The 26,402-nt window shown below is 39.2% G+C and overlaps 1 protein-coding gene across 4 annotated transcripts in view; it reads left to right on the top strand.

Annotated features, from left to right (window-relative positions):
- PPP2R5E (protein phosphatase 2 regulatory subunit B'epsilon) overlaps positions 1–26,402 on the top strand; it is a 146,403-nt gene that overhangs the window by 64,478 nt on the left and 55,523 nt on the right. For 3 of the 4 annotated variants that reach the window (XM_011217900.3, XM_011217898.3, XM_002914163.4), the window contains exon 3: positions 17,468–17,664. In XM_011217900.3, the coding sequence (XP_011216202.1) occupies positions 17,468–17,664 (197 nt within the window). Of the gene's footprint in view, positions 1–10,668; positions 11,083–17,467; positions 17,665–26,402 lie in introns of those variants that run through there. The other variant, XM_019793957.2, reaches the window with a different exon arrangement.

Here is a 26,402-nt window from a genome sequence, read left to right as displayed (position 1 = left end):
AGGTGTTGCAAAACACTTAAACAGCTAAACCTCTGTGTCATTACATTTCCTTAAATTAAATCCGAACAGAAAAAATGTTCAAGTCTTTAAAGTAAGGCAGCTTAGGTACAAAGAAAAATGTTGGAAGGCCACAGAAGACTTGAAATCATCTTTTGAGAGACTTACCACCCCAAAAAGGGTCCCTTTAAATATTAACAGAAATAACAAGCCAGCTAGAGAATCCGTATAACCCATGCAGGTTGCATTTACTTGGTACAAAGTGGAGGTAGATGACTGAACTCATGTCTGCTTCAGTTTGTGTTGAAGAATCTATTAGGAAGATTAACCCTTCCAGGGGTCCTGCCTAGTGTATGTTGTAGGCATTAAATGAAAAAATAACAGTGGTCTAGTGGTAAGGAAACTGATGTTACTCTTTAGTGGAAGTGATATATATAGTGTACAGGTTCCAGATTGCCTGGGTCTGAGGCTCAGCAAGGCTCCTTTCCAGCTATGTGAAAGTTGCTAAATACCTCCGGGCCTCAGTTTACCGTATGTAAAATAAGGATGATAATATCCACTTAATGGCATTGTGGAGAGGGTTAAATGAGTTAATACACATAAACTGCTTAGAACAGTGACTGCCTCAGAGTATGTGCTTACTAAGTTTTTACTATTATTATGTATACATGATATGATTGGGAAAAGATGACTCATTCCAGATTTTCAGAAAGAACTATTTATTGTGAAACAGGAAACGGCTCTTCAGAATGTGTATCTTTTTTTTTTTTTAATACCTGATCTGTCCTGGGTGACCCTTGTTTAATTGGGCTTATTCATTCGTTAACAAATATCTTTTAACATTGTTTATAGTGTTGCAGATCCTTCGAAGGGCAGGTTGTAAGAGATCATGATGTTTTCAGTAGTTTCTGAAAAAGACTCCAGTGAGGGTTGTGTGAATAAGGGTCTCGTGGTCCATCTGGATCTCTGAACAATCTGTCGATAAAGCATCTCATTTCTTCAGAAGGTTGAAACATACACATTTTTGTATGTGTTTTCCATTTCCACAGAGAGCCTGGTGAATATTTTTCTAGATTTATGTAATATGAGCATTTCTGAGATGTAGATGAATGTCATTCAAAACAATTTCTGTTGAGCTTGCTGCACTTGGCCCTTTTCAAAGAGACATTGTTATTTGCATGCAATACTTGGGAACTTTCAAGTCTTTGGATTTAAGGGAATAGCAAAAAGTGGCCCAGAAGCTACTGCTTGGTCAGCTTTGTGGTATCAGCATGCAGTAATGGTACAAGCAAGCAGTGCAAATTGTTAAAACTTCAGAATAAGATATTTTTTCTTTTTATCAAGATTTTGTTTTTCTGTGATCTGTTGATAAAGGTTGCCTTCTGATTCTGTGAAAGTAGAGTAGTTGTGGCTTGAGGGGCTCTCAGTAGTTTGCCCATTTGTGTCTGAAATTCACATTGTTAAATTTGGCCACTGGATGAAGCTGTTTTGTTATTGTTCCTATGAAGTCTTAGCAATAATGTACATATGTTTCTTTGCAGGGGTAAACTCATTGTCCCTAATTTAGCAGCATAGTTTCAGAGGACAAAGGCAGATTTTTGTAGGTGTGGAAAGGTCATGAGCACAGGGTGTGATTATGGTGAAAATACTGTGTGCCGTGACAGGTGGGGGTGGGGGTTTGGAGGTGGGCTGTAAAAAGGGAGTTAGAGGATGAGGGGGATGTCCATATTCCTGTTGCCACCTACATCTGTCCAAATTAATGTCAAATAATTATTCTATTGGTATTAAATTTATCATACTTTCTGGTTCTCTGTAATGAAGCCGTTTCTACAACTGAATGTCATACAGCCTCAGTTTTCTTATCTGTAAAATGAGAATATTAATGCCTACTTTGCAGGATTTTTATAAGGCTTCAGTGGGAGAACACATGGGAAGACCCTAGCTGGAATATTGTAGGCCCTCGCCAAGTGCTTTTTCCTTTCCTTTCAACTTGGTGCATGAAATTTACTTAATAGCATTTTCTTGTTCTTATTTATATATGTTAATCTAACTGCCCACCAGACTAAATTTTTTTGTGGATAAATACCATTTTTTTAATTCTCTGCATTATAGTATCTTGTACCTTTCCCTTCATAGTGCAACCTGTTTTACATTTGTTTATATGACCATTTAATTAACTATTTCTTCACTTTTGGTCTGTAAGCTTCATGAAGGCTAGGACCTTACTTGATTTTGCTGAGAAATGTAAATTTAAGGCCTAGACTAGTGCCTGGCATGCAAGAAGTGTTCTCTAAATATTTGTGGAATAAATGAATGGATGATTGATTAGTAAGTTAAACATAGTAGGTTCTAAGCAAATACTTGTTCTGGGAAGGTCGAAACTACGTATCATATTTCTTCCAGACATAACCTAAAGCCTTGTAGGGGGCTATAAAAAGATTTGCAGAATTTTAGCTAATGCCTTAGATCTTTAAATAACAGGGTGTGTGGAAAAGAGAAAAGGTTTACAAAATACTTTGAAGTGGTTCAGTACTTAATGTTATTTTAGTGGGAGGTCAATAATGTTTGTTACGAATATGTTATTATGAAGAGCTCTTTAGGTGTAAATTACTGTTATTGCTTTTAGCTAATATTTATAAGTATTAACATCTGTGAATACTAATATTAACTTAAAAATATAGATGGGAAGGGCAAAGCTGTCAAACACTGCTTGTTTTCTTTCCTTTGCCAACTTTGCATAAACCTGATCATACCTGATGGGAGCTTTGAGGCCCTGTGAGAACTGGGCATGTCCTGGTCTTGGCAGAGGGCTTCTCCAGATTGTTGAATTCTTCATAAATTCTTGCTTTTCTGTCCCAAAGGCTCTGTTAGTGCGTCATTCATTCATCCAAATGCCAGCTCCCTTCCTCCTCCAGGATTTGGGCACTTTGCTGATGCCTGGCCTGCTAGCTGAATCAATTCACACATCAGACTGAGTCAGCTTCTTTACCTTTCCTCTAATCAAATTATGATTTTACTTTGAAGTAATCTCACTGAGTATTAGTAGGTTGAGCTCAATACTGTTGCACAACTGGATACACATGGAAGAAGGGAAGAAGCCTTGTGCGTTTCAGCAATTTGTGTTATTCGTTTGAGAAGTGTTTTTTTTTTAAAAGCTGACATTTATTGAACTTTTTTCATGTACCAGGCACTATGTGAAGCTTTTTATGTATTCTCTCATGAGGTTCTCAAGCTATCACTGTGACAGAGCTGCTATTCTTAGACTCATTTTGCAAAGGACACAAAGGCCCAGCAGTACTTTTTAACAGTAATTAGCAGCTGAAGTTTATTGAGCACTTACTGAAGTTTATTGAGCACTTACTGTGTTCTAGGAATGCTTACATTGTTCTGTGCGTTTTTATTTTTATTCACTCACATGACCTCTAAGTCAGCCGTATGAGGCAGGTATTATGCCCTCATCTGTATATGAGGAAACTGAGGCACAGACACACTCACCTCTGGCTTCCCAGCTGTGAAGTGGCAAAGCCAGGCTTGGAATCCAGGCAGTCTGATTTTTGTAGCCCATGGTCTTAACTGCCACACCACACACCCCAAATTGTCTAGCTGGTGCGTGGTAGAGAGTGATTAGAGCCTAGGCTCCCTGACTTCAAAGTGTGGGTGTGTGTGGCCCAAAGAACAACCTCAACCATCTGGAAGAATGCAGAATGAGTTTACATTTTTTTTTCCAGTTCCCAGTTGTGCCAAAAGAAATTGACTTAATTTGTAGTTGTTTCTAGGATGTTCGTCCAGAATAACAACTGGCAGACTTTGAGATAATGGACTTAGTTGCCCAACTTAGTTTTCATTTTATTACTTCTTAATAATGCCAGATCCTATTTCTTATATTTGGCCTGGCTCCTTAAGTGGCAGATACAGTTATGGAATATGTTTTCTGAAAGGGAAAGTCATTATAGTATAACTGAAGAGAAAATGTTTGTACTACCTGATGGCATGTTTAGCCAAGCTCTAGGGTACCACCTTGGGCGTAGAATGCTGAATTATATCAAGATTCAGAAAAAAGGCATGCGCTTAGAATTGCACCATCAGCATGTGTATCTTTAGGTTTCCGTGACTTTTTCTACCCTTGCTGACAACCGTTTGTGGCCTGGAAGTCATTAGCAAAGAAGGGACTTAAGTTGTAAATATCCTGGCTTATACTGGTATCCTATCTTACCATTCAGTGTTTTATTTATTTTTTTATTTATTAAGATTTTATTTATTTATTTGACACAAAGAGAGAGAGAAACAGAGTATGCCCTCCCCAGCGCAGCAGGGGGATTGGCTGGCAGAGGGAAAGGGAGAAGCCAGGCTCCCCACTGAGCAGAGAGCCCTGTGCCAGGCTCCATCCCAGACCCTGGGATTATGACCTGAGCTAAAAAGGCAGATGCTTAACCGACTGAGCCACCCAGGCGCCACCCCCCCATTCAGTTTTTTTAAAATGCTTCTGTGCTCTGAAAGTGTTAAGCTTTCAGACATAATCTTTGTGTTTTATAAAATCTTTGTGTTGCTGTTCTTGAAGCTTTAATTTTGGAGTCATGCACTCACAATTATGCATACCTGTATATAGACATCCATAAATACATACTTGTAAGTTTCTCTGTATTGTTCTACGCTTGACAGCACTATTTTCATATAGCCTAAAAAATAAGGTTTTAAAATGGATTTCATTTTTCTTAGTATGATGTTTCAAATGTGAATTTTGGATTTCCTCAATGATTATATTATATATGGACTTTATATTTATGTTTAATTTATATTAAGTAATATGCCTTGTTTGAAGCATATGTGAATTCCACAATAAGTGGGACATACTACATGCCGTCACTGGATTTTATTGTCCAGATGATGACTTTAATTATAAATGTGCACTCTTTATTACCCTTGGGGTTTAAGGCCATTCTACCACTGTATTCACTCAGTCCTGTCCCTCTCAGGAGCTTAAGGTCTCATATTTAAAACTCCCAACTGAGGTTCAGAAATAGCATCTCTAAGCTGGCATTGCAGCATTGGATTGACTCTTTTTTATACTTTAAATCTTTTTTTAAAAGAAGTTTAAAGATACCTTTGGTGTCAGCTGTAAGTTGTGAAATAACAGTGGGCTTAATTGATATTAATGTGATATCTATGTATGTATGTCTGTATCTAATTTGTTTTTAAACCTTATATCATACTGTTAAAATAGCTGCAGGTTCGTCCCATCCTGAACTGATTCACATCGATGTTGATCCTCAAAACAAATGGAAAACAAGCCATTTTTTATCCCTTGTAGAAGTAATCTCTGGGGGAGGGGAAACCCTCAATTAACTGAAATACTTGAAAGTAATGTGATCTTTCATTGGTTTTTTTTTTTTTTTGATGGAAGATCAAATGAAGGGGAAGTGCTTGCTAAAAGTTTGTAATTCCATTAATTTATTTCTCTACCTTATAACTGCAACGTAAGTAAAAATAGTCTTTTTAAAGGTTTTTGTTTCTCATACGTTTGAACCCAGCTAAAAATTGGGCTTCAACAATGTTGACCCTCAAACACATCTTGAAACTTTGTCTTATGAATTCCTTTTTATCAGATTATGATTTTATGGTTTGCTCTGTGTTTTATTTTTATTCTTTATTTTTTTAAAAGATTTTATTTTTTTATTTGACAGAGAGAAAGACAGCCAGTGAGAGAGGGAACACAAGCAGGGGGAGTGGGAGAGGAAGAAGCAGGCTCCCTGCGGAGGAGCCTGATGCGGGGTGCGATCCCAGAATGCCGGGATCACACCCTGAGACAAGGCAGATACTTAATGACTGAGCCACCCAGGCGCCCCTGCTCTGTGTTTTAAAAGCCAAGTGCAGAAGAGAAGAGAAATTATGGTATTTGAGGATTTTAAATACTGTAGATGGCCTCAGTTTAATTGAAGTTTGATATTATTAGAATAAAATTTCAACAAAAATTTAATATTTCTAGGAATGCTTCAGAATTTAATTTTGGTTGAATGTCCAACTGTTGATTTCAGCTTGGGTCCTTATCCCAGGGTCGTGGGATCAAGCCCTGCCTCTGGCTCCGTGCTGAGTGTGGAGCCTGCTTGAGATTCTCTTTCTCCCTGTCCCTCTGCCCCACCCCACCTTCTATAAATAAATAGATAGATAGATAGATAGATAGATAGATAGATAGATAGATAGTTTTAAAATAACTTTGAAGCTATGCCAAAGTCAAGCCCCAGGTTGGGGAGCCTGCCTCTCCCTCTGCCTGCCACTCCTCCTGCTTGTGCATGCTTTCTCTGACAAATAATAAAATCTTAAAAAGAAAAGAAAAGAAAATAGTTTTAATGGGAACTGTAAAATAAGGAATTGAATCCATGCTGTATGTTATAGATAGTTGATAGATGTTTGTCATATGAATGATAACTTTGTGAAAAGCACTTTCCATCTTACAAACGGCTTTTTCACTGAATCCTCACTCAACCCTGTGAAGTACATTTTCTCAGTTTTATAGATGAGGAGACTAATGCCCAGAGAAGTAGGTGTCTTGTCTAGTGTCTCCTAGTAAACAATAAAGGTGTGATTTCAGTTCAGAACCAGAGTCAAGGCCAAAGTCACAGTGTTTCACAAGGCCCAGGATGATCTCCTACAGCTCCTCACACCTTACTCTTCTGATCCACCTCCCCCACTGTCCATTCAGACTCCAGCCACGTTTTCTTCTTTGCTGATGCTCAGATTCACCAGCATACTCCCTGCTGCTAGGACCTTTGTACTTAACTATCCCTGTGCTTGGGCCACTTTCCCCCCAGACGCCTCTTGGCTAACCACCTCACTTCCTGCAAGTGTTTGCTCAGATGCTGTCTTCTAGGTAGAGTACTCTGTTGAAAACCTTACCCTCCAACCAGCATACTGTTGCTCTGCATACTGTTTTCCCCTTATGTGTACACCATGTAATGTATTTATTTATTATTTTTAGTTGCAGTTACTTGTCTTCTTATGCTAGAATGTAAAGCTCTGTGAAGGAAAGGATTTTGTCTCTTCTGTGTTGTGGTATCCCAGTAGTGCTGGGCTCTCAGTGGGAGTTCAGTGAATATTTGGCGAATGAATGACTGATGGACGGACTGAATGAGTGTAAAGCCTATGCCATTTGCACTAAACCTTCCGACTTTTCACTTATTCATGGCACACTTGGTAAAATCATCAGGTTATTTTGACTGTGGAGGGCAGTCCAAATTATAGTACTTCATTAATGTTGTACTTGCATCTTCATTTTGACTGTTTGTTGTATTTTTCTCTCATCCTTGAAGATAAACCATTTTGTTTATTTAAGAAATCTAAACTAGGTTTTTTCAATGAAGTTTTAGAAAATAAGGCATTATTTTATTAGATATTAGTAGGGGGAGGTGATACTTCAAGAAACTAAGAAGCTGCATTTTTTAGTTAGGTTTTTGTCAAGTAAGGTGGCCTTTTCTTTTTACATTAATAAATACTGTTATCATTAAAACCATCCGTGTCTGTCTGTCTTGTCTTCCCTCCCTTCCCCTCCCTTCCTTCTTTCCTTCCTTCCATCTTTTTTGAAATATAACTGACATATAGTTGTGTAAGAAGTACAACATGTTGCTAAGACCTCCATCTGGTCACATAATTACCATTTCTTTTTTGTGGTGAGAACATTTAAGGTCTACTCTCTAAGTAACTTTCAATTCTGTATTATTAACTATAATCACCATGCTGTACATTAGATCCCTGAAACTTATTCATTTTATATCTGGAAGTTTGTACTGGATGTTTGACCAACATCTCTCCATTTCTCCCACCCCTGAGAACCCTGATAGCCATCATTCTAGTCTCTGTTTCTATGGGTTTGGCTTTTTTAGATTTCACATATAAGTGAAATTATATAATAGCTGTCTTTTACTGTCTGACTTATTTTGGTTAGCCCATTTTTAATTTGCATTTTATGACTTGGTATTATTCAATATTAGGAAATGATTAATTTACTTTAATATTAATGTTAAACCTTTCCCTCTGTTCTTCAGTGTAATTTTATTTCCAGAGGAATAAAGTTCTAATTTAGAATTAGAAACTTGGAGAAAGAAGATTCAATATGTAGAATTTAAAAAAATTTTTTTTAGTATGTTATGTTAGTCACCATAAGTACATCCTTAGTTTTTGATGTAGTGTTCCCATGATTCATTGTTTCTATATAACACCAAGTGCTCCATGCAATACGTGCCCTTAATACTCATCACCGGCCTATCCCAGTCCCCCAACTCCCTCCCCTCTGAAGCCCTCAGTTTGTTTCCCAGAGTCCATAGTCTCTCGTGGTTCGTTCCCCCTTCTGTTTACCGCCCCCTTCATTCTTCTCTTCCTTCTCCTACCGATCTCCCTGCTGTTTCTTATGTTCCATAAATGAGTGAAACCATATGATAATTGTCTTTCTCTGCTTGACTTATTTCACTTAGCATAATCTCCTCCAGTCCCGTCCCTGTTGCTGCAAATGTTGGGTAATCGTTCTTTCTGATGGCTGAGGAATATTCCATTGTATATACGGACCACATCTTCTTTATCCATTTGTCTGTTGAAGGGCATCTCGGCTCCTTCCACGATTTCGCTATTGTGGACAATGCTGCTATGAACATTGGGGTGCATATGGCCCTTCTTTTCACTACGTCTGTATCTTTGGGGTAAATACCCAGTAGTGCAATTGCTGAATCATAGGGTAGCTCTATTTTTAACTTTTTAAGGGATCTCCATACTGTTTTTCAAAGTGGCTGTACCTGCATTCCCATCAACAGTGTAAAAGAGTTTCCCTTTCTCCACATCCTCTCCAACATTTGTTGTTTTTTGCCTTGTCAATGTTTGCCATTCTAACTGGCGTAAGGTGGTATCTCAATATGTAGAATTTATCCACTGAACCTGTATCTGTTGTGTACTTACCATATTCTAGAAACTTCTCTTTGGGGCTGGGTATTAAAAGATGAACAAAACATGTGTTTGATTTATTGGTTTAAAAAGTCCCAATATAGTGTAGCAAGTACTTCAACGGAGGTATGTGTAAAGTTTGTGCAAATTTTTATGTTATTTAGTTTCTAAGGACTACATGGCTGCTGTAAAGTGAAAAGCTCCTATACCGTTGTAGGATTATCTTCTCAGCTTTTATGGTCATCTAAACACAATTGAAATTGGAATGCCATTACAGCTAGAACTCAGTCATCTATGCTACTAGACAAATGTTGGAACAAAGGAGTGATATGGTCCCAAATTCTCAGATACAGGCCTGTGGAAAAGTTGTTCCTGGTGCTGGGCAAAGCGATCACTAGGAAGGAAGGAAGGTCAAGGGCAGAAGAGCACACGATGGTTTGTGTGTGTGTGTGTGTGGGCGGGCGTGTGCGCACGCCACCTTTCTTCTTTGGGAAGGATTGTCTTTTATTCTGGGATTGCCTTTTCTCCTCTTTTATTATTCATAAGGGTCCCTTTTTTTTAAAAAAAATGAAATTATAGTGAAAATAAGTGGTGTCTACTTACTATTTTAATGACTTTATCTGGGAAAAAAAAAGTCAACGTGGTCTTTTTGTAATTTCCCTGATAGGTAAAAGCCTCAAAACAGGGAATCACTGACAAAGATACTTTAGAACACTGTGTAATTCTTGCAGCCCACTGTTCGGGGGGATAGCCCAGCGTGCTTCAGGAATTTCTTGTGTTCAAAGGCTTTGGTTCCATCCCTGGAAGTAAGCCCTTAGGTGATGGATTAATAAGAGAGAGATTGACTCTGTCAGCCAGACGCTTTGGTGGCTTCTGTCCTGTGGGTGAGTTTGGTGACAGGAAAGTGATCTACACCTATAATTAGGAATTGATCTATTTTAGAATGTTTATTTCTTGCCCTGACAAGTTTCAGTGACTGCCATGGCATTAGAAGATAAAGCATGAGGGATAGCTAATATGAAGGGTTGGAAACAGAAGTATTTATTAGAAGTTTTGTGTGTGTGTGCGCGCACGCAGTGTGTACATGTGTGCATGTGTGTGTGTTTTTCTCTATTCTGTTTGGAACTTAGTGTCAGAATAATGGGAAAGTCTTGAATCCTGTAATTTTGCTGCTGCAGCCACTAGTTTGCAGCATTGGTGATCTTTGAGTTTTGCTTATAAAGTGGAAAGCATGGATTTGTCAGCTTTTGAGAAAGGAAAACTGGAGAGATCCATGAAAGAGTGATAACAAATAGGTGTTGATTGTCCAAGCTGGGTAGAATAATTAATGTATTGTTATTTAATAAGACTTTAAGTTACCTGTCTACCATTGTTCACTAGTTTAGGGCTGATTTTATGCTGTTTAAGTTTTAAAATATGTAAATGCTTGTAGAAAAGTCAGTCACATTTTCCTTTGCTTTTAGATTATTTCTTAACCAAACTTCTAACCGTGCCGGTTTACCCATAGCTCCAGTGGCGGTGCTGGTTGTTGGTTGCTGTGATTTAGCGCCATCATTGTCACCATCATCATCATCGTTGGGATTGGCGCTGGCTCTGGTATAAGACCACCTGGGTTCCCATACCAGCTGCAGCTCTTAGTAGTGGGTGATGTTGGGCAAGTGACTTAGCTGTTCTGTGCCCCAGTCCTTTCTTCTGAAAAACTGGGCTATTAATAGTGGCCACTCATAAGGTATTCTGTGGATTAAAGGGGGATGATGTACGTAAGGAGCTCAGTCCAGTGCGTTGCAGTAGTCCGTGTTCGTTATCGTTGTCATTCTTTTACCTTGAAATACCAGCACTGGCCTTTTCTGCCTTTCAGTTGATTGTTTAAACTTGTTTAATACTCACATCTTGGTCTCATATTTTTGGATGCTGTTTTATCTGTGTAGCCATTCTATGAGACATGTTTTGAACCTGTGATAAAAAGTGTACGCTAATAATCAGCAAAATATTTTCCAATCTTCCTAATAGATCGGAAAGAGTTCTAAAAGCAGCCAGCTGTCTGTTCACTTCTTTCCAGCCCTGGCAAAGAAGGATGCTTTCACTGTTGTAGATGTTCCCAGGAACCTTCCTTTGCACGGAAATGGAAAGTTTTCACAGTTTTAAACTAAAAGAATTTCAAAGGTGAGGAAGATGAAAGAAGGATTTTATAGTTACTACTTTAAAAACAGTAGTTTTCAAGTGTGGCTTCACATTGAAATCACTTGAGATGCTTTTAAAAAATACGTAGTTGTGGAAACCCTGTTACCACCACCATTGTTGTCAACAGCAACACACGTTTTTTAGCCCACTGCTTTGAATACTGTAATAAAGTAATTAGAATGGTCAAATCTTTCATACTTACTTTAGCTAACCTGTTAGTTTTGGGGTAGTTTCTTATTTATTTACATAAAGTAATTTGTGAAATCAACATGTTATATTTAGGTCTAGTTCATAGGACATGAAGCCTAATATTATTACTTGATTCATTAGAAAGATTTATAGTTTTGTCTCCCTGTTTTGATGAAATATTGCTGGTTGTATTTGTAACGTTGGGGGTGTTGAAAACAATTCCTAATTTAAGCATAGTTCACTAATAAAAATAGGATTCCATTCAGTTTTCCTGAAATATGTGCTACAAAAAGAATGCCTCTTACATCTGTGTTTAAAAGTAAACTCAGTGGCAAGGATTTGGACAAACCACATGGTCAGGCACTTAGGCATTTTACCTCTTGTACCAGCATGCCATGCCTCAGTTCTTCAAGGCTAAGTCAACTTCATATTTTAGTGCTAAGCTTTCATTACTACTATGAAACTAGTTTTCTGTAAATATAGGTTCATATGCTTTATGCAAGTAAGAGTCTCATTGACTTCATTGAATTGTAGAGGGTTGTGTGTGAGGGACTGATCACATTTATGGATGGGGATTTATACACCTTAGGGAAAGTTCTGAGAAATGAGATGGGGGGGAGATCAAAGACCATGTTTATATTCCCATCTGTGCTGGTACCTTCATTTTTTGTGAGAGTTGGAGAAATGCACGTGAAAGGGCCAAGTAATAGCTTAGGACATTTTCAGGTGAAAAACATTGTTAATTTAGTAGGATTTTATTTCATATCTTTTGAATTGAAATAATTAGTTATAAATATTGTTCATTAGGAGCCCAAATGTTACTGCTTAGCTTCCAGCGCAAGCATCATTTTATAGAAATGTTTATTCACTCTATTTCCATATTCATTTTAATAGCCTATGTGTGAATAAGTTACCAACCACATCATTTTTTTTTCTAAATCAATTTGCATTTTTTCCTGTGATGACATAGCTAATAAATGTTATAGTGATGTGGGCCTTCTTTATTTATTTGGTTAGCCTATTTGCAAGTGTGAATTTAATATTCTGATTTTCAACGACTTAAGTTGAATGGAGTCTTAGAACACCAGACCCAAAGGACACCTAGCTTATGTTTTATTTCTTCTACGTTTGCTACTTTTTGCTTTGCAAAGTCCTGAGTCAGGCCCCGAGGGAAGATGGGACAATATTGAATCTATGATCCTGTGCCCCAAACAGATGGGATGGAATGATGGAAGTTGTTGACTAGGGAGGAATGAGCTGCTTTTGCCAATTATAGACAAACATCTAATAAACAACCAGCCCTTGAAATCCTAGTAAGGATGAGGAGAGGTGTATGTGTGTGCATGTGTGCATTATGTGGGGGGGGGGGTTGGGCTGTGGCTAAAATGTATATAGCTCCTATTGACTCTTCTTTGGACACAAAGAGAATCTTTGTCTCTCTCCCTCTCTCTTTTGAGGAAGAGAGAGGGGTTGAGCGAGAGGGAGAGAGAGAATCTTACCTAGTGTGGAGCCTGATGTGGGGCTTGATCTCACAACCCTGAGATCATGACCTGAGCTGAATGAAATCAAAAGTCCGATGTTTAACCAACTGAGCCTCCAGGTGCCCTGAGAACCTTTGTCTCTTGCCCTGAGAATCTTTGTCGCTTAATTAGAACTTTCATCCTCCCTCTGTTGAATTCTATGCCCATGTTCCCATCCCTTCTTGTACTTGTAAATTTTTAAATTATTTGAGTATGAACACCTTGGAAGTGGGAGTAGTCATTTTCCCCAGCTTATTGATGAGAACTGATAAGAGGATGCTGGGAGATGGTAATAGAAAAGGCATATGGGAGGGACGCCTGGGTGGCTCAGTCAGTTAAGGGGCCGCCTTCAGCTGGTCATGGTCTCAAGGATCATGGGATCAAGCTTGCATCGGGCTCCCTGCTCAGCGGGGAATCTGCTTCTCCCTCTGCCCCTCCCCCCACTTGTGCACACTTGCTCTCTCAAATAAATAAATCATATCTTTCCAAAAAAAAAAAAAAGGCATATGGGAGAAAATACCTAATGCTAAAAAGGAAAAAGATGGAAAGTACAGTGAGAAATGTAACTGCCAAGTGGATTGACCACTTAGCTGGTTACTACGTTATTTTCTTAGGTGAGAAACATATTCTGGAAATCAACTTAATTTTAAGAGTTGTTCCAGAGCAGCAGAATCTGACCTTATGAATCTTACCAAGCTATGGTAGATAGTTGGATCAGCTCTCTCCCGTTTAAACAAATACTAACATTGGATGGATGGTTTGCTGTGCTAATGACCTTCATGGTATTGCATAACCACTTATTGATTCCTCATTATTTATGGTTATGATTCTATGGAATTCTTCTCCTGGGGGCAGGGATGGCCTGTGTAGACCAGAGGTTTCCATTGGAAGAGAGACAACACAAGCATCACTGCCTGGTCTGCTTTGAGATTCTAAGATGACCTTTAATTTTTCTAATTTGCATGTATTTCTAAATGTCTGTAATCCCCCCCGCCTTCCATCTAAGTTACTTTAGAAGTGTTTAGATTTTCAGGTGGCTTGGATTTGGGAGGTGGGTCATTTTGAATTGTTAAAATCTAGTGTTAGTGCTTCATATTCAAAATGTATTGCCTATCTCATTTCTTCTTTTCATCACTTATGGTATTTTCTTTAAGGCCTGGTACCTGATACTTTTTATAAATGTTTCTTTTAAAAGATTTTTATTATCTGCTTCTGGGACTGGTTCCATAGACATTAAACTTACATCATTGAAACATTCTGGACTACTCCAAGTGTTTCTTCTCTCATCCTGGCCTGTTGTACATTTTCACATTACCCCTTTACATATCTCACTAGGATTAGGGAGATGAAGGCAAGGAGTTTGGGAACAGCATAGCTATTTGAGGCAATCCGGGGCCAGATATTACAGGAAGAGCCCTTTGCTCAGACTGATTTATATCCTTGTTCAGTGATAATGAAAAAACTTTTTTGAAATTGTTGACGTAATGGAATTGGCTCTTTGAGGAGCACTTCCCACTCTTTTTCTTTCAGTCAGTTTTGATTACTAATCTTCAGTTCTTTAATTTAAGGAGAGGAGATCATCTTAGAAGAGTTTAGTCTATCATAAAGGGTAAAGAATAGCTTATTGCTGTATGTGTTAATCTTGGGAATGGACTAGAGGGGAGATAGAGAAGGCATTCAGCCTGATTCTTTATGAATGGGGCATGGTGGAGATTCATTAGTTGATTTCTTTCTGTGTTCATCCTCTTCTTATCTCTGCACACACCCAGTTTTATGAAATATGATATTCCTCTTGCCTTATATTGAGTTTGACTGTTGCATAGTGGTGAAGAGTCCTGGCTCTGGAGCCAGTCTGCCTGGGTTTGAATCTTGCCTCCACTGCTTGTTAGATGTATGATTCTGGGCAAGTCATTGAATTTCTTTGTGTCTTGATTTTTTCATCTGTTAAATTGGAAATAGTACTTGCTGCATAGAATTGCTGATGGGATTAAATGAGATATAATATGTGAAAATGCTTAGAATGGTGCATAATAAATGTACCCAATTGTGCTTAGTAAATGTAAGCTATTACCATTATTCCATTAGGCAGATGGATAGCCTGCTTCACATCTGCCTATGACATTACATCAATTTTGATAAAGAATAAATTTCAGCTGCCTAACATTAAAAAAAAAAGGACTAAATGTTAATTGCCTGAATTTTTAAAATAGCCAAATATATGAGTCTTGAGGATTATTGCAGTGACCACAAAGATTAATCATTGTTGTCACTACTTAAATGATGGTTTGCTTTCTGGAGGAAAAGCTGTCATTTATAGATGCTTTCATAATTTATATGTGCTGTGTTATGCAGTTCTTCATGTGGGTGGTCTGGTTTTTAAGCTTTACTAAAGTTACTGTAACAAAAATAGGATTAATTACAATTTCTTTTAATGATTTTAACCTTAGTGTTACATTAATAAGATTGTTTTTCCCCGTACAGCATCAAAACTTTCATTCGGCTTTGAGGTATGGGTCTGATTTAGAACTTAAAAGACTTCAATAATTAACCATAATGGTGGTTAAGGATATATAGCTATGTTCATAAGCAGCCTCCTTTAGTATTTTTTTTTTTATTTATTTTGAACACCTGAAGCAGGTAGCAATTAAAGAGAAAGCATGGTCTGACTAAATTGAGTTCTTATAGTCTAAAGATAGATTTTATTTATTTATTTATTTATTTATTTATTTATTTATTTATTTATTTATTTGACAGCGATAGAGACAGCCAGCGAGAGAGGGAACACAAGCGGGGGAGTGGGAGAGGAAGAAGCAGGCTCATAGCAGAGGAGCCTGATGTGGGGCTCGATCCCATAACGCCGGGATCACGCCCTGAGCTGAAGGCAGACGCTTAACTGCTGTGCCACCTAGGCGCCCCTATAGATTTTTTTTTAAGTGATTAAGTGTAGGGGCATAGATATGTAAGACATCTCACAGCTTAACTCAAATCCCAAAGTCTTTTACTCTAAGATACATTAGGTTTTTGGGGTGGTGGTAGAAGGGAAACATACTGTTTAAGAATAATTTGTAAATTTACATCTCGTTTTTAGCAGTGATGTTCTGTATACCTTTAAAAATATTTACTATTTCTTGTTCCCTTGTATCTGGTAAAGAAATCCTATGTTTTTGGGTGTCCTGTCCACTCTCTTCTAGGCTTACCTTAAAGTTGATGTCAGTAGGCAGTGTTTTGGGGGAATTATCTGTGAGGTCCTGGGTACTTGGGCTAGCGCTTGGGTTGTGGGATGTGAGCAGGGGAAGAGGGCTGTGGAGAGGAGTCATGTGGACCCTTTGAATAGGAGCCTGGCTCTCACTCCCTTCTGCTGCGGCTGCTGGTGGTTGTAAGGTGGGTGCTGTTAATGGTCGCGCTTACCTCCAGAGCCTGGGCGGCCCACACTTGATGGCTGCTGTAAAGTGTTCACCGGGAGGCTGGCAGCTGAGGGTGGTAGCTAGTGCTGGCCAGACATTGTTAGAGTCCTTCTTGAGTGGTACACCCGGGATGTGGACATGTGGTTAGAGACCTGGGCACGGTGCCCAGCTCAGTAACTCATTCATTGTGGGACCTCAGTGACTACCTCTAATTTTCTTTTTGGAAAAATGGAGAATAATAATATAATGCCTCTAAGAGTGTTTTGAGGATTAATGAGTTAATCACCTTGGATGAAGGCAGAAGCCTACTCTGGTCATAATTCCATTGCCTTTGCAGAGAAGTTCCAGTTTGGGGAATAAAGTAGTGAAGATAAAACAGGAATGGAATGGGCTCTCCACAGCTTATTGTGTTTCAAGTCCAGCTGTAGATCAGGTTTTCATTCTAACTGGGGAATTTTAACCTAAATTTTTTATCTAGTTTTTAGGAATGACACCAAACCAAAATGTCTGATGTGCTGTTCGTGGGAAAAGAACAGATGTTTATTCTGAGCACATATTAATGAAGATGCTAGTGGTTTTCTCCCACTGTAAGGGAGTAAGATGGGTCAAAAGGGAGAGCACAGATTTAAGTCGAGTTTGTTCTTATTGTCCTATTACTGGTGTGTTCTTTTTGAGAGAATTGATATTACTTCATTTTGTTGGTTTTTCAAGTTTCTTTGACAAAGAAACTTCATAGATGTCAAGCCAAAACAAAACAAAAAATATAAACACACACACAACAGTTGCTTTAAATACCAAGGATGTCAGCATGAAATTAAAATGAATTTACTGACATTTCTGCTTTGAATTTTTTTTTTAGTAAAACTAATTTAAACCAACAGTGAACACTTCTGGCTTTACCTTATAATGGGAAGTTTGACCTTTTTCAGTGTTTTTGGCTCGGGGTTTTGACATGGGGGTGTTTTTGGTTAAAATTTGCTTCAACTTTCTAATGGCTCTTGGGATTTTGGTCAATCTTTGGTTGTGGAATAGCAAATGCTGTCCCTTGTGTTGGTACCATGTAGTTTTCAAAGACAAGGTCTTTGGAGTAGTGGCTGTGGTATCCCCTCCCGCCCATGTGTCATTGTTAAAAAGAACACTGTTGTCATGTGAATTCTTATTTTTTTGAGCTTGCTTTTGAAGTAACTTTCACAGAGAATTCCTGTTACCTAGAAATTGATGACAGACTTACACCATTTCCTTTTTTTTTCTTAGACGTTCCATCCTCAGAGCAGCCTGAACTGTTCCTAAAGAAACTTCAGCAGTGCTGTGTCATTTTTGACTTCATGGACACGCTATCTGATCTTAAAATGAAAGAATACAAGCGCTCCACTCTTAATGAACTGGTGGACTACATTACAATAAGCAGAGGCTGTTTGACAGAGCAGACTTACCCTGAAGTAGTTAGAATGGTGAGTTTCTTTTTTTCGCCGCGGACACTTTTCAGCACCTTCCATAGCGACTCACAGGTGTATTTATTGCAGAGTCAGGTCACTGGAGGTCACCTCCACAAATGTGAGCCAGCCTTCTGAGAGCTAAGCTAAAGTAGTCGGAACAATACTAGAATTTGAAGAGTGTGATTTCAGGAGAATGAGATCCAGAACTTTTCACCTACAACAGTACTGGAGGAATCAATGACTTCGAAATACGAAGCCAAGATGGCCAGGTATTCTTGGATTTCTGGCATTGAGAAAAGAAAAGCCACAGGAGAATCAACACGAGTTTTAGATCTGAGTTTGAAAAGTATTCAAGCCTGTTGGATGTCTTGATTTTTTTTTTTCTCCTCCCTGTTCATTGTGGTAAATTAGAAATGGCTTTAACCGTAATAAAATTGTGATTTGTAGAATCTAGTTAAAGCCTGTGCTGGCTTTATAAACTAGTCATTGTCTTTATAATCTTGAAATCAGGGCTGATGTCTTTCATTATTTTTGAACAGTGTCTTGCACTTTGTGTGTCATTAGGAGTCATGAGGAGAAACATGATTAGCATAGTGGAAGTAACTGTGTTCTTACTGGTCAACAATTATATTAGTTTTAAACAAAGCTGAGCCAAAATATGGTTTTCTGATAGATTTCTATGGGAAGATTGCCTTCTTTGGCATCCCAGAAGATCTTGGCTCTAGAGAGTACGTGCTCTTGGGGGAGGTGGAGCTCTTCTACTAACTGGTGAAATCATGCTGCAGAGATCCAGAAGGGCCAGTGCACCACTGGCAAGCCCTTTGGAGAATCGGGCCCATGCTCTCTGTAGTGCCGAAAATCTGTCTAGATTTTCAGTTCAACTTTTATCATTTGTATTCAAATAAAAGAGACATCTGTGATGGAGTAGACGAGGTTAAAAGTGAATAGTTCAGATTTGGGAAGGGATACGAATTACCATAACTTGAGAAAGAATGACTGATGTATGAAGATCATTTCAAAACAATGTCCAGTGTATTCCTCAGATCTGTATCTGAGTGTATATTGCATTTGTTGTTAATTTACAAGAATATCTTAGTAGAATGTTTTGCAGATTAACTTTAACATTGTAGCTCTTGAGCAGTGGTTCTCAACCAGGGGTGATTTTGCTTCCCTATGCACTTTGGTGATGTCTAGAGAGACGTTTTTGGCAGTCACAACCAGGGGTGGAAGGGGCGTGCTACCAGCTTCCGGTGGAGAGAGGCCGGAATGCAGCTAAGCGTCTTACGCTGCACAGGACAGCCCACCGACAAAGAATTTTCTGGCCCTAAATGTCAATAGTACTGAGGTTGAGAAGCCCTGCTCTAGAGTTTGCATGCTGTCTAAACTTCTTAACCTGGTATTTAGGGTTTTCTCTAGTCAATCTAATTTCTGCAGAGCAAGGCCCGTTGGTTTGAATCTACCCGGGTCCTCAGCCAACAGAGGTATCCACTGTTTGTAACTTCTTCTTCTGTATCATTCCATGGATAGTCCACGAATGTGTAAGCATATACGAGCATATACGTATAAATACACAAGTGGTGGCAAGTATACAAACGTATCTGTACCTTCTTTTTTTGCTTATCAATATATAATACATATCAGTACACATAAAGGTATCTTACTCAGTTTTACAGCTACATAATTTTTCACCGTTGGAGGCACCATAATTTATTTAACCCCTATCCTATAAATATCCTTATAATATATACATGTCAGTTTGCCCTTGTGTGAGAACATCTGTATATTTACTGATTTGTTTTTTTTGTTTGTTTGTTTTTTTTTGTTTTAATAGCCTTTCTTTTCCCCCTGTTTCTGGACCTTCATGTGTGTCCCGGCCCCCGCCTCTAGTTCTGATTCTCCCCTTCCTTTCCAGACTTGGCTTAAAGTGCTGCCACTGCTGCCCGAAAAGCCCCAAGTTGTCTCCTTCCTTCAGTTCCTCCACTTCTTGGCAATCTACCCTTTTGGAATTTGTTCATTTGCTGCTTTTAAGTTTTTCACATGTGTTAATCCAAGGTTTCTAATTAGACTACAGGCACTTCTAGGCAGGAACTGTATCCTGCTCATCTCGTGGCCTCCAGAATACCTCCTGGCACAGGCCTACCTGGAATTTTTTGAATGAGTGAATGAATTCTCCCTTAAATGTGAGCATTCCAGGCTCTCGAATTACGATTAAGATATTGAATGTCATTGGATTATATTCAGTTTTTAAATTCAGTATTTGGCATAATCAACATTTTTTTTATTCTTATGAAACCAGCTTGGTTCTAAACCAGCTTTGGTCTTTTAAAGGAGAATATTTTCCCTTCTCTGCTACCCTCTCCCAGTCCGCTACCAAAAAAAAATGTTTTTAAGTCTCCTATCAGTTGTGTGTGGATGTGTGTTTTAAAATATACTTGAGCCCTACCTTAGGAGGTGTTAAGTCTCTAGCACACATGCTATTCTAGGGCATTAGGAACTTTACTTTCCAGATGGTAGTTTAGGGTTCTCATAGGTGTAATTTATTTTTCATATCTCATGATTTGTGAAATTGTAGCTATTATTTTTATATGGTTCTTAAGCAACCTGGGGCATTTACAGAGCAGGAGCTAGTGGGGGAGAGTAGAAAGAGAAAGGACTTTGCAACCACACAAACCTGGGTTCAGGTGCCAGTTCTGGCCAAGCTTTAACTTGCTCCATCACTTTGGACAGAGCCCTCCATCTTTGGGGCCCTTGGTTTTTGTGTGGTGCTGAGAGGTACATAGGATCAGGGGAAGGGTGGCCACAGTCCTTCCTACCCTACTCCATAAATAACTCTGCCTAAATAAAATTGTTATGCTTTGCTTGTACATCAAGGTTCTCACCACCTCAGATACACATACACTAGCAAGCGGGCGCTTACTGCTCTGTAAGAAGGGATGGAACCAAGGCCCACTTGGTGTCCTCTCCTCCCTTCCATTTTGTCACCTCTTAGGCTCCTTGTATATTTGTCTTTTTTTTTTTTTTAAAGATTTTATTGATTTATTTGACATAGAGACAGCCAGCGAGAGAGGGAACATAGGCAGGGGGAGTGGGAGAGGAAGAAGCAGGCTCCCAGCGGAGGAGCCTGATGCGGAGCTCGATCCCAGAACGCTGGGATCATGCCCTGAGCCGAAGGCAGACGCTTAACGACTGCGCTACCCAGGTGCCCCAGACTCCTTGTATATTTGGTGCTGCCACTGCCCACTTTCCTCATCTGTATCACCCTGCCCTTTTGGGCTTTTTGGGAGGGTTGGCACTAACGATGTGTATAGAGCTCTTAAAATAGCCCCTAACACATGGCAAGCGTTCAGTCAATAATAATATTATTCTATTTTGATAATTCTGTTATTATGTACTTGATTTTACAATCATTGGTGGAACCCAGAGTTCCTGTTTGTGGACTTAAGATGCTGTCATCTGGGTGTGTTGTAGTCCATTGCCTCCGTGGTCCTCAAATTCTGCAATTCCAAGATGATCCTGTCTGTGGAACGAATGTCACTGTCCCCACCTGGTCTACCTTGTTACTGTAAAATGCAACTGCTTCACTAGGATTAGTGAAGGAAATGGTGTGGTGCTTTTAGTGAAATATCATTGAAATGATAGCTAGGTTTTTTAAACCAGGATGAGTCATGACTTATGATGACATGGTCTGGTGTCAGCACTGTTAGGAGAAGCCTTTGATTTAACCTGATGGGACCTATCGGTTGAGAGTTCTAATTCTGTTAGGGCAAGAAAAGAGTGACAGATAAAAAAGTAATCCTTGAGTTGTAGAAGCCATTTTTAGCATTTAAATGAAGTCTGGATGCTTCCTTCAGGCTGTTAGAATTAGGCAAGCAAAACAGCTCTTTATGTGTAAATAAAACAAAACAATGTGGCCCCTAACTTACCTGCAGAAGAGTAGTGTGGGGTAGTGGAGACAGCCCCAGACAGAAAATGTGGAAGTCACCGTCCTCGTTGCTCATCTTCCACTTGACTGCCGGTGAGATCTTGGGCAAGTAATTTCTCTCAAGCCCCAGTTTCTCCTGTTGTAAATGGAGAGGGTTGATGACGATCGCCCCCACCTTCCAGCTCTGAAGACTATCAGCTCTTCTGGTCACTATAGTCTAAGAAAGTTAGAATGGTTTCTGCATCTAAAATAGTTGCTTAGGTATGTATTTCTCATGAGGGCATGTCTGATGGAAAAACCAGAATCACGGCTTGTAGTTCTTTCAGGCCTTGGCGCATTCTGCTTCGTATCCTCTCAAGTGTCAGGCTTCTGTCCTTGAGGCAGTATTTTTACCACATTATGCTAATGTTTTCTTTTTGGTTCTGTTGCCATGCATCCATTTGAAAGACTTTTTAGAATTTCTGGCTCTCCCAGTAATCTTGTGCGCCCCCCCCCCCCCCGACGAAACTCGAATTCTCTGTATTTTATACTCTTTATATCTGCACATCTTCCTTTTCAAAAATGTCTTTGGGTATAGTTCAAGTATCAGATGAAATCTCATTGGTGAAGACATTATTTAATGAACTCCAGATAAAGTTTACTGAATGATTTAGAACGGCACTTTTACATTTTGATGATAAAAAGAGGCAGGGCCCTGTTTTGTCAACAAACTCAAAATCAGGTAGAAGGGATACTTGTGAACAAATAATAAGAAAAATGTTAATGCACATGCATTAACAGAAGTATGTACAAGGCAAGAAGGGAGTAAAGAGAGGGGCGATTAGTCAGGGGTAAGTAGAGATGGTCAAGGAAGACTTTTAAAAAGTGAGTAAAGCCTCTGTAGGGTGTTAAAAGGTGAATGTGTGTTTCTAAGTGGCTGAAATAGTGTTGAAATGAAAAAGAGAATTACATGATGCAAGGGAATTTCCAAACCCCGTAATATATTAAAGAAACACAGTAGTGCTGTGTTGTTACAGCAGTGTGTGTGTGTGTGTGTGTGTGTGTGTGTTTGTGTTGGGGAGTGGGAGGAGGTGAATGGTGGCAGTGGAAGCTGTAGATGTGGGCCAGGTCCTGAAAGAACCTCACAGACAGTGGATAACCATTGAGAAGTTTGGAGCAGTTGAGTGACATGGTGAGGTTTATATTGCGATGGCAGTGGGCCAGAGATCGGAGGTGGCTGAAATTGAAGGTAGAGAGGAGTCGATTGGGGAACCGTTGTTGTAGAGAAGTTGTGGAGGGCCTAAAGCAAGCACAGGTGTGGAAGTAGAGAAGGAGAGGAAAGGATGGCATTTGAGACTCATTTAACAGATAAAATTGAAGCCACTTGGCATTTGTGTGGGTGTTTGGAGTGTGAGAGAGAGGGGAAGGGGTCTAGGATAGCTTTGCAATTTAGGGGGTTTGTTGTGCTGTTGTTTGAGAAAGGTATAGCAGGAGGACGAGCAGGGTGTAGACGGAAGCCGAGGAGTTGACTTGTGATGGGTGAACTTGGAGGTTATGGGAGACCTAGATGTGGAAAGCTGGAGATGAAGATTGGTAGTCATCAGTGTGGTAGGAGGGCAGGAGAGACGAAGAACAATGCTGGAATTCCAGGTGGTACGGGGGAATCCTTGTGCTCTCACGCAGTGGCGCAGGTGGGACCTAGTGAGTTGAGGAGAGCATGAAGTAGAAGGAAGTTGAGATGATAACTGTGGATAGTGATTGCTTGTATGGTGGTAGAATCTTCATTAGAATAAAATCCTATCATTTCTCTCCTGCATAAAGTATACCTTGTTGCATTGGCTGTTTGATGTTATTATTCTCATATTTTGTCTTTAAGACTTGGCTTTTATTGGTTTCAATGTCTGTCCCACTCCTAATCTGTGGTTAAATTTCTGCATACCTCAATTTGTAGAATATGTGATTTTTCCAAAGGTAGTATAGTTTCAAGAAATATTTTGGACAGTTTTTTCTTCTTTTCTCTTGAAGTCTTTCCTTGAGTTCTAATTATTGTTTCTTGGCCACCATTATCTTTGTTTTTCCTACTCTCAAATTATATCCTGTCATTTGGTTATCCTAAGTGTTTTATCTTTTATATATCCTTTGACTTAACCAGAAGTCACAGCTCTGGCTCGCCTCTTAATAGAAAACTATAGTTTTGTAGAAAATTATGGAGTTGCAATTAAAGGTCTCAGAGTCTGCCTACACAGACTTTTAGGAGTGCCTTGTTAACTTCACTGTATACTTTATTGGCTGAAGGACAGAGAGTTTTTTTTTCATAAAATAACAACTATCTAAAAGTAGCCTTGGGAATGATAACTACCAGGGGGAATATGAAATTTCCATTTTTCTTCTGGTATTTGATAAGGAATGTAACCATACATTCTAGCCAGAATTTGCCTTGGAGGTGACTCTTCAGACACAAGGGAAATAAGATCTGACCCATGTGGTGGTGGGGGTGGGGGTGATGTGGTGGAGATCGGCTGTTTACACTTTTGAAAGTATAAGTAATGGAAGAGAATTGAATGATATCTGGGAAAGGCATCTAGGAACTGAAAGTATTGGCAAATTTTGAGGATAGGGTAAGTCTAAAAGATAGGACTTGAGAACTAAATTAGAAAGTAAAGAATTCTTGGGGCGCCTGGGTGGCACAGCGGTTAAGCGTCTGCCTTCGGCTCAGGGCGTGATCCTGGTGTTATGGGATCGAGCCCCACATCAGGCTCCTCTGCTATGAGCCTGCTTCTTCCTCTCCCACTCCCCCTGCTTGTGTTCCCTCTCTTGCTGGCTGTCTCTATCTCTGTCAAATAAATGAATAAAATCTTAAAAAAAAAAAAAAGAAAGTAAAGAATTCTTGGTACTTAGAAAAGAATTTAAGATTATGGTAATGAAGATGATCAAAAGACATTTTTAGAATGAGATCAGGAAGAATTGCCTGCTCAAGGTTAGCAGATTGTTACCATTTGTAATTTATCAGAGGGTAGAGAAACCAGCAGGCACTTTGTCCTTTCTTTAATGTCCTTTCCTTAAACAATAGTACTGCATTTCTTTGGTTAATGCTCACTTACTAATATTCATTTAGCATCTTAGGGTGTCTATAGATTGGTTTTATAGGATTAGTGGATCTTCTGATGTTGACTGCAGAATTTTGAGTGTTTTATTTTTGTGGTAGAAGATCCATAGCTTTTGATGGAATATTCAAAGACATACCTGATCCAGAATGGTTTAAGCTTGATTTTACCATATATGCAGCTCTGTTAAATGCTGCTCTCTTGGAAAATATAAGATAAGATTGGAAAGGAGCAGGGTCTTCCCATTTATGGCAGTAACTAAAGATGAAATGAAGTTGTTAGAATGATTTCACCAATCTGGGCCTGTGGTTTTCTCTGTTGGAAGGTTTCTTCTGATAGTGAATTCAATTTCTTAAGTATGTGCCTGACTCTATAGATTTTCTGTTTCATCTTGTGTCAGTTTTGGTAGGTTGTTATAATAGTTTCTCAGTTTACCGTTTGTAGTCAAATACTTAATTCTTAGAGCTTCTTCGAAAAGGTGGGTACTGATAGGTCACCAGCACCTGTACAACTTCCACGGTTAACAGCATAATTATCTGCAGCAGCTACAACATAGGAGTTAATTCAGTCTTAATAACACCTCTGTGAGGTAGATGGTAGTAATATATATGTTATTTTATAGATGATTTAAAAGAAGTAGAGAGAGGTTAAGAAACTTGCCCAAAGCTACTCACCAGGGTAACTAACTGGCAGAGCTGATTTGATCCAGGCTGTCTGGCTCCAGAGCCAATACTCTTAACTGCTATGCCTATTGCTTTCCTAGAATCATTCTTTACAATACGAAGGAGGACTAAAACCCAAAGATTGAACTCCTTCCTCTGTACTGTGTTCTTCTCATTGAATTCTTCTAAATAAACAGGTAGTAAGGGTTTTGGGCTTCAGGATTAAATGTTCATTTTTGGTTAAGAAACAGCTTCCCTTTCACTCTCTCCCCTCACCACTTCACTACTCTGCCTTTGTGTTATTCTTAAAGTAAGAGTGCTTCTTAACCTTGTTGGAGCGCAGGAGGAGGGCCAGGTAGTTCAAAACTCTCCTCTTTTCCACCCAAAGTATAGTTCTTGAGATGGTCCTATTTTCTGAGTTCATGTGCCCCCCCCCCCCCCCCGGCCATATCTTCTCTAGAAGCAGGCAAGCTTTACCAGCGGCCAAGGCATCCTTATGTTACTTGTTTAGCTTGAATTTGGAGCAAGGGAGTTAGGTGATTTGAACATCCCTCCATCTCCATGATGGCCCCTAATCCTTGGAAGCACTTATATGTGTACAGCCTACTTTTTGTTGTCTTTCCTGGGTGAGTGCTGTAGACGGACAGACTTGGGCGCAGTTCCTACCACTTACTTAACTGGGATCTTAGACGAATCTTCACCTTTTTAAGCTTGTTTCCCTACTGTGACTTTATAAGGTTGTTGTGATGTCATTATTGCTGTCATTAGTCATGGTACTACCTCTGCCACCCGTGCTAGACTTACCTTTTTCTTTAGATGGCTTAATCAGGTTTTCTGGTTATAATGAAGTCTTGATAGCCTGAAAGGTTTTTTGGGTGTTTGTTTGGTTTTTTTTTTTTTTGGTCTCTTTAAGGTGACTTCCCACATTTTTGCTCTGTTTACTTAAAATTTTAATTCTCTATGCGAAATTTCATTTTCAACTCTTTTTTTATTTTCTTGGAGGACCCTATAAATCTGCATGTGCCCGTGTGTGTATAATTATACATACGTGTGTATATATACCACCCTTAAGTTACCTAAATAAAA

Source organism: Ailuropoda melanoleuca, chromosome 14 (assembly GCF_002007445.2).
Source record: "Ailuropoda melanoleuca isolate Jingjing chromosome 14, ASM200744v2, whole genome shotgun sequence".
NCBI lineage: Eukaryota > Metazoa > Chordata > Mammalia > Carnivora > Ursidae > Ailuropoda > Ailuropoda melanoleuca.
The sequence above is the reverse complement of the archived record's forward strand: the minus strand, read 5'-3'. Positions and strand labels throughout refer to the sequence as shown.